The sequence below is a fragment of the Hemitrygon akajei genome, chromosome 3, assembly GCF_048418815.1.
Source record: "Hemitrygon akajei chromosome 3, sHemAka1.3, whole genome shotgun sequence".
NCBI classification, from domain to species: Eukaryota; Metazoa; Chordata; class Chondrichthyes; order Myliobatiformes; family Dasyatidae; genus Hemitrygon; species Hemitrygon akajei.
The window spans coordinates 195,092,088-195,108,935 of NC_133126.1; the positions used below are offsets into that span (position 1 = coordinate 195,092,088).

Genomic DNA, 16,848 nt, shown 5'->3' on the forward strand with positions numbered 1-16,848 from the left:
TATAAGAAATAAAGTGGATGAGCTTGAGGCTCAGTTGGAAATTGGCAAGTATGATGTTGTAGGAATAACAAAGACATGGCTGCAAGAGGACCAGGGCTGGTAAATGAATATTCAAGGGTATACGTCCTATCGAAAGGACAGACAGGTGGGCAGAGGGGGAGTGGTGGCTCTGCTGGTGTGGAATGAAATTCAGTCCCTTGCGAGGGGTGACATAGAATCAGGAGCTGTAGAGTCAGTATGGATAGAACTGAGAAATTGTAAGGGCAAAAAGAACCTAATGTGAGTTATCTACAGGCCCCCAAATAGTAGCCTTGATATAGGGTGCAAGTTGAATCAAGAGCTAAAATTAGAATGTCGCAAAGTTAATGCTACGGTTGTAATGGGGGATTTCAACATGCAGGTAGACTGGAAAAAATCAGGTTGGTACTGGACCTCAAGAAAGGGAGTTTGTGGAGTGTCTCCGAGATGGATTCTTAGAGCAGCTTGTACTGGATCCTACCAGGGGGAAGGCAATTCTGGATCTAGTGTTGTGTAATGAAGCGGATTTGATAAGGGAACTCGAGGTAAAGGAGCCATTAGGAAGTAGTGACCATAATGTGATAAGTTTAATCTGCAATTTTAGAGGGAGAAGGGAAAATCGGAAGTGTCGTATTACAGTTGAATAAAGGGGACTATGGAGCCATGAGGGAGGAACTAGCCAAAGTTGACTGGAAGGATACCCTGGCAGGAATGACAGTGGAATAAGAATGGCAGTTATTTCTGGGAATAATACAGAAGGTGCAGGATCAGTTCATTCCAAAGAAGAAGAAAAATTCTAAGGGGAGTAAGGGGCGACGGTGGCTAACATGGGAAGTCAAGGACAGTATAGTAATAAAAGAGAACAAGTATAACATAGCAAAGATGAGCGGGAAGCCAGAGGATTGGGAAACTTTTAAAGAGCAACAGAACATAGAAAATAGAAGATAGAATAGTAGAGCACATTACAGGCCCTTCGGCCCACAATGTTGTGCCGACCCTCAAACCCTGCCTCCCAAATAACCCCCCATCTTAAATTCCTCTATATACCTGTCTAGTGGTCTCTTAAACTTCACTAGTGTATCTGCCTCCACCACTGAATCTGGCAGCGCATTCCACGCACCAACCACTCTCTGAGTGAAAAACCTTCCTCTAATATCCCCCTTGAACTTCCCTCCCCTTACCTTAAAGCCATGTCCTCTTGTACTGATCAGTGGTGCACTGGGGAAGAGGCGCTGGCTGTCCACTCTGTCTATTCCTCTTAATATCTTGTACACCTCTATCATGTCTCCTCTCATCCTCCTTCTCTCCAAAGAGTAAAGCCCTAGCTCCTTAATCTCTAATCATAATCCATACTCTCTAAACCAGGCAGCATCCTGGTAAATCTCCTCTGTACCCTTTCCAATGCTTCCACATCCTTCCTATAGTGAGGCGACTAGAACTGGACACATTACTCCAAGTGTGGCCTAACTAGAGTTTTATAGAGCTGCATCATTACATCGCGTCTCTTAAACTCTATCCCTCGACTTATGAAAGCTAACACCCCATGTCTACCTGTGAGGCATTGTTATGTGTTATTTTTACTGAATTTAATTCGCAACACGGAATTTGCCTTCCAGCTTAAATGATCACTTGGTGACGCGCACATGAGACTTATCTCAGTGTTATATTCACTCGGGACGTTGGTGATTTTCTAGCAGACGCAGTTTCCTATTGAGAATATCTTCTTCCGTATTTAAAGTCGGACTCGTGTTTAGAGTCAGTAATAGTACACAAGAAGACTATTCGATAGTCGCTATCTTTATTCCTGCAATGTTTCAGTTTGTCTTGGGAGTCCTGGTAGGATCGGCTTTTCCTCTGGGTTTAGATGCGCCAGGTTGTCGGCTTCGGGAAAGAATCCAACTGTCTAACATATCTAAGGATGGGGACGTTGTACTTGGTGGGTTATTCACTGTGCACTTAAACAGTTTCCAGCAGATAAATTCATTCACCGAACGGACAGAAGAAAAGAAATGTAAAAGGTTTGTTAACTACCTGATCGGCTGTGGCTTTGATTAATCGCTCTGTTTTACTCTTTCAAGAAAAAAATTTACGATGAAATTTTATAGAGTAGTTTTCTACTTTTTTTCACTGATCTCCGAGATAAATCCAGATGGGAAAATCTGCACCAAGCATCTTACGTTGCGAGATACCGACATTTTCTGCCCATTAATGTTAATGTTGTCGCCAATACATTCAGTGGCCACATTATTACGTCAGACCTGTACCGAATAAGGTGGGCACTGAGTTCTTGGCTGAGATCTGCTGCTGCCGTAGCCTATCCACTTCCAGGTTTGACGTATTGCTAATGTATAGATACTCCTCTGCACTGCACTTCGTAACGATTGGTTATCGGAGTTACTCTCGCCTTCCTGTCAGCTTGTACCAATCTGGTCATTCTCCTCTATGGTCTCTCATCAACAAGGTGTTTTCACCCATCGGACTTCCACGCACTAGATTTTTATGTTCATCGCACCAATCGCTGTATACTATGTGGAACTTTGTGCGTGAAGTAGGAGATCAGCAGTTTCTGGGATACTCAAACCACCCTATATGGCATCAACAATCATTTCACTGTCATAGTCACTGAGATCACATTTTCCTCCATTCTGATATTTTGCTTGAACAACTAAACCGCATGACAATGTTTGCATGCTTTTATGCGTTGAAGTGCTGCCAAGTGATAGGTATTAAGTAGTAGTTGTGCAGGTGTATCTAATGAGTTAGCCAGTGACTATAGGTTCAGATGGTTTGGTGAATGTGTTATGGGACCAGGCGTTCACATCAGGAAACCTGAATATTGTCAATTAAGTCAAAAAATAAAGGGCACTATTATCTGTAGTTGTAACAGTAATAATTTCGCAATACAAAGTATCTGAATGACTGTAGTCATCAAGGGATAGACTTACTATTTTGACATTTACCTAACATGAAACCACTGAAGTACTGTATTGACAGCGGGTGGTGCTAGGTCTAACAACCCAAAAGAGAACAAAACAAAACCTATTGTTTGCCATCCCGATCCATTATGACTGGTTCGTCTGGCATTATTAAAACATGGCATGGAATTGTACCAGAAATAATCTACAACACGCATAGTGGATTTTAATTAATCAGTTTTATCTATTGATGCAGGAGAGTTTGAAGCGTTTATTAAAAGGAATATATCTAGGAAAACAAAAGAATACTCTCTGAATCCATGACATTATACATAACTATAATAAGCCAATTCCAATACCAAATCCAACCTGTGGTGATTTTCAGTTTTGATTTAAAGGGATTCCGCATGTTACAGACCATGATTTTCACAGTTGAGGAAATAAACAGGGATGAGAGACTTCTTCCGAACATCACACTGGGTTACAGGATTCACGACGATTGCAACACACCCGAGATTGCGACAAAGGTTGCTCTGGCTCTGGTGAATGGGGAAGAGGAAACATTCGTGGATAAAGTATGTGACGGGCCTGTCAAAATTTCTGGAATCGTTGGTGGCGCTGGGTCCTCGGCGTCCATCGCCGTTGCAAGGACAACTGGACCTTTTCGAATACCACTGGTAAGATTTGGTTAAAAATTATAGTGGCTACAGTGACGCAAACGGAACCAACTTTATTTTAATCGACAGAACCAGTGAATTAGATTTATCACTGATATCTTATAGTGTTTGAACATTCTTCATTCTATTTAATGTATAATATTTCGCTCTGTCACGCACGCACATTAACCAACACGCTAACTATCTGTTTGAATGCAGGTCAGCTATTTTTCCACGTGTGTATGTCTCAGCGATAAGAACGAATATCCAACTTTTCATCGAACTATCCCAAGTGACGATCATCAGTCAAAGGCGCTGGTGCATCTTGTTCAGAAGTTTGGGTGGACTTGGATTGGAACCGTTAACAGCAACGATAACTATGGCAACTCGGGGATGAGAGCCTTTGTCGAAGCTGCTGAGGATTTCGGGCTTTGCATTGCCTTCTCCGAATCATTTCACAGAACAGTCTCTCCGGAGAAGATAACCAGGGTAGTGCAAGTGATGAAAGAGGCGACCACAAAGGTCGTGGTGGCTTTTGCCGGACCTGGCGAAATGCGTATTTTATTTGCAGAGGTTCTACGGCAAAACCTCAGCGATGTGCAGTGGGTGGGCAGTGAGGCGTGGATTACAGCAGACTTCGTCGTTGTAGATAGTGGCCGGCGCTTCCTTACCGGGGCAATCGGAACTGCTGTGCGTGTGCAGGAAATTCCAGGGGTGCAGGACTTCCTGCTCACAATCCATCCTTCCAGATTTCCCGGTAATCCATTAGTGCGGGGGTTCTGGGAAACCACTTTCGGCTGTACTCCCAGTTTCGGAAAGGCGACCAACGAAGTTGGTTCACTTGGCCGGCTCCCACAGTGTAGCGGAAATGAGAGTCTGCTTCAGATCAACAATGCCTATACCGACCTGACCATGGACGGGAACTCTTACATTGTATATAAAGCGGTGTACGCTTTTGCTCATGCGCTTCACGATATGCTTTCGTGTGAAAGTGGCAAAGGGCCATTCCCGAACAAAACTTGTGCACGTCTTTCAACCTTTAAACCTTGGCAGGTAGGGATTTGAACTTCATCCTTTATAATGTAGACAGCTTTCAATATAGCTATTGAAATTTTGATACTCAGACCAGGGTATTACTTATACAGTAAATGGTAGGGCACTGACGTATCAAAAATATATACCTTGATTTACAAACGCACATTTCGTTCATAGTGGCCGCACAAGCAGACAATGAGGCTGAGTTACAGGGATAGTTTGGATCTGCATACCTTGCAGTATTGGAGAATGAGCAGTGAATTCAGTGAACTCTAGAAATCATGAGGAGTATAGATGAGGTGGACTGTATTAGTCTTTTCCCAAAGTTTTGGGAGCCCAAAATTAGAGGGCAGATACACGCTAAGAGAACAGACATTTTTAAAGAGACGAGAGAGGCTTCACAAAGAGGGTAGTGATATCTGGAATGTGCTGCCGGGGGAGCGGTCCATGCAGGTGTATTTAAGAGACATTTTGATAGTTCAATGGAGTGAAATGTCTTGGAGAAGTAAGACAACAAAATCCTGAAGACAAAATCTCTTCCTATGTGCGGGAAACTTAACTCAATCTGTTTAATTCCATTTTTAGCTCCTCCATTATATGAAGTCAATTTACTTCACAACAAAAGTTGGAGAGAAGGTGCATTTTGATGAGAAAGGCAATCCAACAGCCGCTTATGACATTGTAAACTGGAAAGTTAATGCAAACGGTAGCCTTGAAGTTCGGACAGTTGGATATTACAACGGATCAGGTCCTCCGGGTAAAGAACTTGTGTTGAACCTACATCAGATTGTCTGGAGCGGTGGTAAGCGTCAGGTATGGTTGTCCATTCAAACTGCCCAATTTTGCCAACAGTTAGATCGTAATTATCCATGTTATAATACCAGGATATTGTATTCAACAGCACAAGTAAAGCATACTTACATACATTGAATTATGGTGTTGAAATACTTAGTGAAGGATTTTATTTCAACCCAGTCATCACGTTGATTCTGTGCATTAATTCTAGAGACTAAATTCTGGAGTACAGTAAAAGGTACATTAATTCCATTCAGTAATATTTTAAAGCAAACTTAAGCTATATAACAAACTTGCAGAAAATATTAAGTCACAAGGTAGACGTCATAATTTAAAAACGAAGCATTGCTAAAGAATTCAAGACTCTCCTGTCCAGTTGTTACTCTTTCCATCACTTCTGTGTTCCCCATGCAGCTGGCTACCCGAGAACCTCTGGTTATGGGCAGTAGTGGCAATTCCACGCTTTAGGATGACAAAGAATGAATTAATCATTCAAAAACAGGGAGATAGAAACAGCCCTGACAGGGCAGAATAGGGACTCTGGTACACGTATAAACTGCTCTCCAAATCTACTAAATTTCTCTTAATTTCAAAGTTCTCAGTTCAAATTTACACTGGTTAATATCTGAATAGTTCTTTTATGAGTATTGAAGTCAGCCTGAACAGTTAAAATGCTCACATAAAAACTAATTAACATGGAAAAAGTTGGGAAGTTTCCATGGAGTTTTTATCTAATGAGGAAAATGAAAGGTTATTTACAGCAAAACGCTGCTTGTAGCATCGGCTTTCCTGCATTGGGTTAAAACGGATGCACCACCATCCCAACACCCACAACACCAGTCAACACTCCGTGACTCCGTGAACACTACCCATTACATATTCAGGAGATTTAACGTGGAGATTTGAGGTGATAGAGTTCTTAACAATGGACTGATGGCGTTTCTTCTATTTAGAACACAGATCATAGAATAATACAACACCGTACGGGTCTTTCTTCTCAGGACGTTAAGCGAACATTTTAACGTAAACCACGATCAATCTACCCTTTAACTTTAGCATAGCCGATAACCTTCCATTCTTATGTTTTGCATTGTGTCTATCTGAGTCTTTTAACTTTCCCTAATATATTAGCAGTTATCACCAATCATGCAGTGCTTTCCATTCGCTTCCCATTCTCTGTGTGAAAATACTACCTATGACTAGCTCTCCACGAAAATGCCCTCCATTTATCTGAAACGGATGATCTGGGGCAAAGGATATAACTTCCCTGAATATTGGGTCTTGATGTCCATTCTATGTATGCCTCTTATAATCTTATACAACTTTATGAAGCCGCCTCTCATCCTTTGTTCCAAAGAGAAAAGCTCTAGTCTGGTCAACCGTTCCTTGAACGGCATGTTTTCTGATCTAGATAGCGTCAAGTTAAGCACGTTTTGCAACAGCTTTGAAGTTTCCGCTTGAAATCTATAATGAGGAGACTGGACATAAACGGAATGTTCCAAATATGATCTCATCAGAATTTTATAGAAATGCAACATGATCTCGCTGCATTTGAAACCAAAACGATAAACAAATGAATAAAAGTGAAAGTTTCAATAAGGCATATTTTGATCTGGATGTCTGTGAAAGTTCCAGCATTTATAGTTCATCCCGAATTGCCCGACAATGGGATTGTGTTTGTAACCATTCCATGGTAAGCCATGTTGATAGCAAAGTACTTGCGTATCAATCTGTCGAAATGGGTGAAAACATCGAATGGGCAGCTTTTTGGTAACAATCGTTAATGTCGGTTTTACTTTTCTAACCTAAATTTGAATACAACATGTATTATGATGGTTATGTTTAAACCCCATCATTGGCTTGTTATCCCAACATTGTAACCGCTTCAGCATTGTCCTACACTATATAACAAAGCTGTATAGAATTACGAAGTGTGTAAGTAGAGGGAATATGCGCTAATCTTTCTAATGGCTGAATGATAAACCACAGAATGACACAGATAAGGTGATGTGGAAATTAGCTAATTATGCTCCTCCTGTGTATTGAACGTGGACGAGCACAATACAATCAATTCATCGTCTTTGAAATGATCTTCGATACGTATCCGACAGCAACTCTGAGAGTTGGAAAGTATAGAAAAGTGAAAACATTCAAGGAATATTAGATGCAGTGTTTGTCGGAACTGGTAAAAAGGTTAAGTTCCAAATGCTGTGTATCTGTAAAAGTAACAGGGTCACAGACTAATTCCACACATTTGGAAGGCAGACGGTACATTCCATTTGCAAATATCAAAATATTGTTTGTGTTTTGCCTTCAAGATTCCCCGGGCAGTCTGTTCTGAAAGTTGTTCCCCTGGCACAAGAAAGATAACCAGGAAAGGACAACCGATTTGCTGTTTTGACTGCAAGTCCTGTGCGGATGGAGAAATAACTAACACTACAGGTGAACGGAAATACATGTTGGAATCTAACATTTACCCTAAGAGATTCCTGAAGCGTCCCCTCAACAATGAAATGGTCACATTTTTTTTTTCACAGACTCCGCAGACTGCATCAGGTGTCCTCCCCTGTACTGGTCCAACGATCGGAAAGATCAATGCATCCAGAAGAAAATAGAGTATCTGGGTTTCACCGAAATCCTGGGCATAGTGTTGGTGTTATTCGCTCTGGTTGGAGTGTGCATGTCTGGACTGACAGCGGGTCTCTTCTTTAAACATCGAGACACACCTCTGGTTAAAGCTAACAACTCTGAGCTGAGCTTCCTCCTTCTATTTGCGCTAGGTTGCTGTTTTTTATGCTCGGTCACATTCATTGGCGAACCGTCACACTGGTCCTGTATGTTACGCCGCACGGCGTTTGGTGTCTCGTTTGTCATGTGTATCGCTTGTGTTCTGGTCAAAACCATTCTGGTGCTGACGGCATTTAAGGCAACACATCCCAGCAGTAACAGGATGAAATGGTTTGGTCAAAGACAGCAGAGGATAAGTGTCTTCCTCCTGGCGTCCGTGCAGGGTTTAATATGTGTGTTTTGGCTGCTCATTGCGCCGCCTTTCCCCGTGATCAACACTAAATATTACCGGGAGAGGATAATTTTAGAATGTGATACAGGATCCTCTGCAGCTTTCTACTTGGCGTCGGGTTATATCGCTCTATTATCGTGCATTTGTTTTGTCCTGGCCTTTCAGGCGCGAAAGCTGCCAGATAACTTCAACGAGGCAAAATGTATAACGTTCAGCATGCTCATCTTTTGTGCGGTTTGGGTCACTTTTATTCCGGCCTCTGTGAGCTCTCCTGGGAAATACACGGTGGCGGTTGAAGTGTTTGCAATCCTGGCCTCCAGTTTTGGATTGCTGCTCTGCATTTTTGCACCGAAATGTTTTATTATTGTAATCACTCCGGAGAGAAACACCAAGAAGCACATTATGGGTAAAGTGGATGAGCGGAAACTTTAAAGGATGCGCATCCATATGTCCAGGCCTTTAACTCTATAGAGTTGCAAAATCATAGAGCAATACGGCACGGATACTGACACTTCGGCCATGGCAGTCCATACACATTTTATTGCCAAACCAGCAAATCGCAAATATCCCCAGATACTGGGCCACTCCATGTACCTGTCCAAGTGTTTTTAAATTATACAATTGTACCTTCTTGTTCTCGTCTTCTGGCATCTAGTTCGATAAACTCACAACTCTCTTTGAAGAAGCTACCACTCAGGTTCCTTTCAATCATTCCCCTCTCACCCAAAATCTATATTCACTAGTTTCGGGCTCTCCTAACATGGGAAGGATTGTTGTCCTTGCCTTTCCTAATTTTAAGCAATTCTATAGGCTCGAGCTGTATTCGCTTACGTGAAAATGAGTAAAGATCTAACTTGGCCAAACTGTCCGTAAGCTCGAGTCCTGGCAACATGCTCGTATTCCTTTTCAGTTTAGCCACAGTTTTGCTATAACAGAGTGACCAATACTGGAGACATTGCTCCAAGTATATCCTCACTAATGAGTTATACAAATGAAACTTAATGTCCCTACTCCGATACGCGGCGCCCTATCTGATGAAGCACAGCGTAATAAATGCCTTTTAACACCATCTGACTGTTATACTTGCGCTGTCAACCTACGAGATACTTGTACCTTTAGTTTCTTCTGTTCCATGTCGCGCTCCATTGCTCTGCCATTCATAGTTTAAGTCCTAGCAGCGGACATAGAACCTACAATTCATCCACTCATTGGACTGAAATTAGTGTTTCAAAATGATAATTTAGGATAAGAAACATGAGTTTATAGTATGGATTTTGTGAACAGTCTGCAATAAATAAACGTAATAACTACAAATGTAATATTTCAATATAATTTGTAATATTTGTGCACTTAGAAAAAACGTAACCATCATCGGCTCAATAATGTATCCACTTGATGTAGTCAGAGTCAGAGTCATTGAGCAACGAGATCTATAACACAGGATTAGGCAATAGTTCCATAGGACGTAGGGACAGAATTATTCCATTCGATCTTCAAGTCGTCTTAAGTCCATTTCCGTGTCTTCTACTCAGAACCATAGGACCACAAGATCATAACGTACAGGAACAGAATACGGCCATTTGTCTGTGTCCTCTGGTCCGTGACTCTCCCACTATAGGAAACATCTGAATCCAGAGATTACAGGCCCAGTGTCATCAAACGCTTTTCATATGACAAGTCGTTCAATCCCGGAATCTTGGTGACTTAACCACCTAAAGACCTTTGAGTTTGCCTCGCAACTTTTTCCTCTGTAACAGCAATGTCACTCATTCCTATTTCCTGACTCCCATGGACGGATTGGTTTAAACCACTGCCAACAATTCCAGCAAACCTGCCCTCAAGGATATTGGTCCCACCTGCACCAGAAGAGGTCCCAGAAGTCCTTGCGCCATTCCAATTCTTCAGACATGCATTTATCCATCACCTCATTCTATTCCTGTCCTCACTGTCATGTTGCGCAGGCAGAAATCCCGATTTGCAGTCCTGCTTCTCAGTTTTCTTCCTGACTCACTGTATTCTGTTTTCAGGATTTCTTCAATTTTTGTACCTATTTTGTTGGTACAAGTATGTATCATCTTCCCTTCTGAGGATTTTGTGGACGCATGCATAAACATCACTGACCCTGGCACCTGTGAGGCAAAGTACCATCCGTGTTTCCTTTACGCGTCCATAACATTGGCTATCTGTGCCCGTGACTATAGAACCACCTCTTACTGCTGCCATCCTCTTTAGTTTTCTGCACTTGTGAACCACGGGGCAAGACTGAGTGCCAGAGGCACGGCCACTGTTGCTTCCCCCAAGTAGGCCCCAAAACAGTGGTGAGATTAGAATACTTATTGCACCTTCACAGCCTCAATCTCTTGCATAAGCTCATCTATCCCGCCCCCACCACCACGCCATGCCTTACGTATTCCTTCATGCCCTAACCAACCAATTTTATTTTTACTTTGATTATCTTGCTATTTACGTTGTGTGAGCTTGCCTTTAGACTACTTCAACCCCTTTGGAACGTATATATCCCCTGCGTTCCGAATTGCCTTAAGAATTTTCAACCATTGCTGCTCAGCAATTATCCCTGTCAGTGTTCGTTTCCAATAATGTTCGGCTAGATACTCTCTCATACCTCCATAATTCCCTTTACTCCACTGTGATAGTGATGCATCCGAGTTTAGGTTCTCCTTCTGAATTTTCAGGGAGTATTCGATCATGTAATGATCACTTTCCCATAATGATCATTTTACCTTAAGCTGTATAATTAACTCACAACAGCAAATCCAGAATAGCTGATCCTTAAGTTGGCTGAACCACGAGCTTGTCTAAAAAGCCATCTCGTAGTCATTCCAGTAACTCCCATCCATGGGATACAGCCCCAACCTGATATTCCCAATCACCTGCATACTAAATCTCCCATAGTTATTAAAACATTGCCATTTTGGCGTGGTTTACATTCTCCACTGTAATTTGTAGACAACCTCCTTACTACTGTTCAGGAGTTGGTATATAACTCCCATCACGGTCGTTTTACCCATGTAGTTCTTTAGCTCTACCGAAAACCATTCAACACCTTCCGACTATTGTCATCTTTCTAATAATTTGATTTCATATTTTACCAACAGAGCCACGCTGCAGCCTCTGCCAACCTGCCTATCCTTTACGTATAATGTTTATCTTTGGACGTGACCAATTATAATCCTCTTTCATCCATGATTCAGAGATGCCTACAATAATATACACGACAATCTAAAACTACGCTACAAATACACCCGCTTTATTCCATAATTTGCGCACGTTGAAATATAACACCGTCAGTCTGTATTCACCCTTTCCTATTTTGTCCGCCTTTTACGTTGCAATTCGTGCTGTGGACTGCACTTAGGACCTATCATCAGCGTCGTTTTGCGCAGAGTCTCAGTGCACATTGTCTTTAATAGTAAACCAACCACCTCATCATCAGCACCTTCACTCCGGTTTCCATCTCTACCAAATTATTTTCATCCCACCCGAATAACTCTCTCTTCCAAACCTGTCCGCAAGGATTTTGGACGCCGTCTAGTTCAGGTGCAACCTCTCCATTTTGTACAGTTCGTACTTTCCTCATGTTCCACTCTAGTCTGTAAATAACGCTGAAGGTCATGTAAAGAGAGACTCCATTCTATAATTAATCACAGATTAGATTGCTCCAAGATAGCTGGAGGCAACTGCAACTTTGTTCTGCATCATTTCACCCTGCACGGCCTTCTTTGTGGCGTTAATCCTTAGATCGAGGCACCAAGTCCAAGACCTGAGATTCTGCTGACAGATGATGCAGAAGATCAGTGCTTTTCCATCCTGTCGTAATAATCCCACAATCTAGTGATTCTTAAAGAATCATTGCTACTGCCTCTACAATCTCTTCAGCCACTTCATTCAGAACCCTGGTTCAGTTGGCCTAACTACCTTCAGATATTTCAGTTTCCCAAGAACCTTCTCCCTCGTAATATCAACATCACACACTGCATGATCATTGACACTATTGAATTTCCACTACGTTGCTCGTGTCTTTTACAGAGAGAATAATGTAATATATTTACTTACTTCGTCTGCTATTTCCCTGTCATTCATTACTACCTCTCAGTATCGTTTTCCTGCTGTCTGATATCCTTTCTTGCCTATCGTTTACACTTTATGCATCTGAAGAAACGCTTGGTATCCTATTTCATGTTATTGTCTTGCATAATTTCGTATTCCATCCCTTTCTTCGTAGTGACATTTTTAGTTGTCTTCTATTAGTTTTAAAAGCTTCCCAGTCCTCCCACTTCTCACCGATTGTTGCTCTATTAAATGCCCTCCCTTTGACTTCAATGTTGCATCTGATTTCTCTTGTTAGCCGGAGTTGTATCATTTTTGCATCATAATACTTCTTTCTATTTGCGATGTATATCCATACCTTACGAATTCCAGCCTTTTCTGCTGTGCCGTCATCACTGACAGTGTTGTTTTCTTGCTAGCTCTGGCCAACCCCTCTTTCATAACTCTCTAATTTCCCTCAACTCTCTGTAATACTGATATATAGGACTTTAGCTTCTCCTTCTCAAATTTTAGGGTGCATTCAATTATACTATGATCTCTTTCCCATAAAGATTCTTTGACCTTAAGGTCTCCAATCAATTCCGGTATTTGCACAACACCCAGCCCAGAAAAACTGATCCTCTAGTGCGCTCAAGCACAAGCTGCTCCAAATAACCATCTCGTACCCATTCTCGAAAATTTCCCCTCTTAAGATCAAGTAGCGACTTAATTTTCCCAATATACCTGCCCTTTTGGTATGCATTTCCTATCTCCCGTAGTATTTTGTGGACAGCATTTTTTTGCTCGGGATTAAACTGCTCACAATACTCCAGGTGCTGTCTGACTAATATCTTGTTAACCTCAGCACCTCATTTTTTGCATATACATATATTCTAGATTCGCGAAATAAATAGTAAGATAGCATTTACTGCTCTGCTCTCCTTCCGGCTCGTGTCCCTTTCCAGGCAACTTTGGCCAGTTCCCTGGTCCTGCCACTGTAATTTCCTTTATTCCTCTGAAATATCGACACATTGGAATTTATATACTCCTCTCAAATTTCAAAGTGAAATCAGATTCAAATCAGATTCCGATTCAGATTCAGTTTATTGTCATTTAGAAACCACAAATGCAATGCAGTTAAAAAATGAGACAACGTTCCCCCAGAATGATATCACAAAAGCACATGACAAAACAGACTACACCAGAAAGTCCACGTAACGTTTGACAATCCCCAATCCAGAGTCCAGAGAGGCTGCTGCGTATTAATACCGCGCTACCATCTGGCGCGTTCCCCAGAAAGGAGCTCCAAATCCACCAGACAAAAACAAGACCAAAAACTAAAGCTACAAGACTTGCACAAAATCACATAATTACAACATATAGTTACAACAGTGCAAACAATAGCATAATTGATAAAAAACAGACTATGGGCACAGTAAAAATAGTCCAAGATGTTAAAGGACTCTAAGTTCAAAATAAATCACCACAGTTTCCACAAGTCCCCAGGGTCCCGACAGGCTCGCCATCCCACGCCGGCGGCAGAAGGGAATACCCCCGCTATGGACTTCCAATGTGCCGCCCGACTCAGCCTTGCAGACGCAGCACACACGGAAAGCGACCTGAGTCCGTCGAAAGGGCCGACGATGAGCAAGGGATGGATACTTGGAGTACAGGAGATCCCGATGGATGTGCCCCTTGAAAACAGGTTCACCCTCTTGGAAGCTGTCGGGACAGAAGACACTGCCAGTCTGAGAGGCGGACAGATCTGCGAATCACAGACTGGCGCTGAAGCAAAGCCGAGGAGACAGACGTCAGGCAGAGCCGTGGTAGTAGGGGACTCCATAGTGAGAGGTACAGAAAGCGGTTTCTGCGGCAACAGGCGGGATTTAAGGATGGTGTGTTGCCTCCCTGGTGCCGGGATCCAGGACGTCACGGACCGATTGCAGGGCATCCTCAAGGGTGAAGATGAAAGCCGGATGTGGTAGCGCATGTCGGCACAAATGACGTCGGGAAGAAGAAGAAAGAAATTCTGCAGCGTGACGTCAGAGAACTCGGAAGAAGGCCGAAAAGCAGGACCTCCAGGGTGGTTATCTCTGGTTTGCTTCCAGTTCCTCGTGCTGCTGAGGGCAGGAACAGGGAAATAGGGAATCTGAATGTGTGGCCGAGGAGCTGGTGCGGGAAGCAGGGATTTAGATTCTTAGACCACTGGGATCTGTTTTGGGGTAAGGATGAATTGTACAAAAGGGACGGGTTGAACCTTATTAGGTGGGGAACCAGCATTCTGGCAGGCAGGTCTGCCACTGTTACACGGGTGTGTTTGTACTAAGTGGGGGGTGGGGGAAGGGGACGAACTGGAAATATAAGGATGCGGTTAAAGGGAAAAAGAGAATAAGAAAAGTTAATAAAGACAGCAGAATTAACAGGGCAGAAAGCTCAGGAAAGTATGGCCAAGTGCAATAGGAATCGATGTGATAGGTGAGGGGAGTAATGGATTAGAAGTATTATGTACGAATGCACGAAGTATAACAAATATAGCGGATGAGCTTGAGGCTGAGTTGGAAATTGGCAAGTATGATGTTGTAGGAATAACAGAGACATGGCTACAAGCGGACCAGGGCTGGGGAATGAATTTTCAAGGGAATATCGAAAGGACAGACAGGTGGGCAGCGGTGGTGGTATGGCTCTGTTGGTGAGGAATGAAATTCAGCCTCTTGCGAGGGGTGAGATAGAATCAGGAGTTGCAGAGTCAGTATGGATAGAACTGAGAAATTGTAAGGGCAAAAAGACCCTAATGGGAGTTATCTACAGGCCCCCCAAACAGTACCCTGGTTATAGGATGCAATCTGATTCAAGAGTTAAAATTGGCATGTTGCAAAGGTAATACTATGTTTGTCATGGGGGATTTCAACATGCAGGTAGACTGGGAAAAGCAGGTTGGTACTGGAACCCAAGAAAGGGAGTTTTTGGAGTGCCTCCGAGATGGATTCTTAGAACAGCTTGTACGGGAGCCTAACAGGGGGAAGGCAATTCTGGATTTAGTGTTGTGTAAGTGTAACATAGCAAAGATGTGCGGGAAGCCAGAGGATTGGAAAACTTTTAAAGAGCAACAGAAGATAACTCAAAAGGCAATACTGGGAGAAAAGGTGAGGTACGAAGGTAAGCTAGCCACTAATATATAGGTGGATATTAAAGGCTTCTGTAAGTATGTGAAAAGGGAAAAATTCGTTTATGCCAAAGCTGGGCCCTGGAAGATAGAATCGGGTGAATTTATTATGGGGAACAAGGTAATGGCAGACGAGTTGAACAGGTACTTTGGATCTGTCTTCACTTCGAAAGACACAAACAATATCCTAGATGTAATAGTGGCCAGTAGACCTAGCGTACCGGAGTAACTGAAGGAAATTCAAATTAGGCAGAAATGGTGTTGGGTAGACTGATGGGACTGAAGGCTGATAAATCCCCAAGGCCTGATGGTCTGCATCCCAGGGTACTTAAGGAGGTGGCTCTAGAGATCGTGAACGTATTGGTAATCATTTGCTAATGTTCTATCGATTCAGACTCAGTTCCTGAGGATTGGAGGTTAGCTAATGTCATCTCAATTTTTAAAAAAGAAGGGAGAGAGAAAAGAGGGAATTATAGACCAATTAGCCTGACTTCAGTGGTAGGGAAGACGCTGGAGTCAAATACAAAAGATTAAATAGCGGCACATTTGGATAGCAATAATAGGATCGGTCCGAGTCAGCATGGATTTACGAAGGGGAAATCATGCCTAACTAATCTTATAGAATTTTTCGAGGATGTAACTATGAAAATGGACAAGGGAGAGCCAGTGGATGTAGTGTACCTGGACTTCCATAAAACCTTTGAAAAGGTCCCACATAGGAAATTAGTGGGCAAATTAGAGCACATGGTATTGGGGGTGGTATACTGACATGGATGGAAAATTGTTTGGCAGCCAGGAAACAAAGAGTAGGGATAACGGGTCCCTTTCGGAATGGCATGCAGTGACTAGTGGGGTACAACAAGGCTCGGTGCTGGGATAGCAGCTATTTACAATATACATTAATGATTTAGATGAAGGGATTAAAAGTAATATTAGCAAATTTGCAGATGACACAAAGCTGGGTGGCAGTGTGAAATGTGAGGAGGAAGTTATGAGAATGCAGGGAGACTTGGACAGGTTGGGTGAGTGGGAAGATGCATGGCAGATACAGTTTAATGTGAATAAATGTCAGGTTATCCACTTTGGTGGAAAGAACAGGAAGGCAGATTACTATCTGAATGGTGACAAGTTAGGAAAAGGGGAAGTACAACGAGATATAGGTGACCTTGTTCAACAGTCACTGAAAGTAAGCATGCAGGT

At 42.6% G+C, this 16,848-nt stretch overlaps 1 protein-coding gene across 1 annotated transcript; it reads left to right on the forward strand.

Annotated features, from left to right (window-relative positions):
• Nucleotides 1–3,253: 3,253 nt before the first annotated feature.
• Nucleotides 3,254–16,182, forward strand: LOC140724623 (extracellular calcium-sensing receptor-like). Its single transcript, XM_073039046.1, has 6 exons — nucleotides 3,254–3,610; nucleotides 3,809–4,642; nucleotides 5,210–5,437; nucleotides 7,738–7,861; nucleotides 7,957–8,844; nucleotides 16,151–16,182. The coding sequence occupies exons 1-6, from the start codon at nucleotides 3,254–3,256 to the stop codon at nucleotides 16,180–16,182; spliced, it is 2,463 nt and encodes an 820-aa protein (XP_072895147.1).
• Nucleotides 16,183–16,848: the final 666 nt, after the last annotated feature.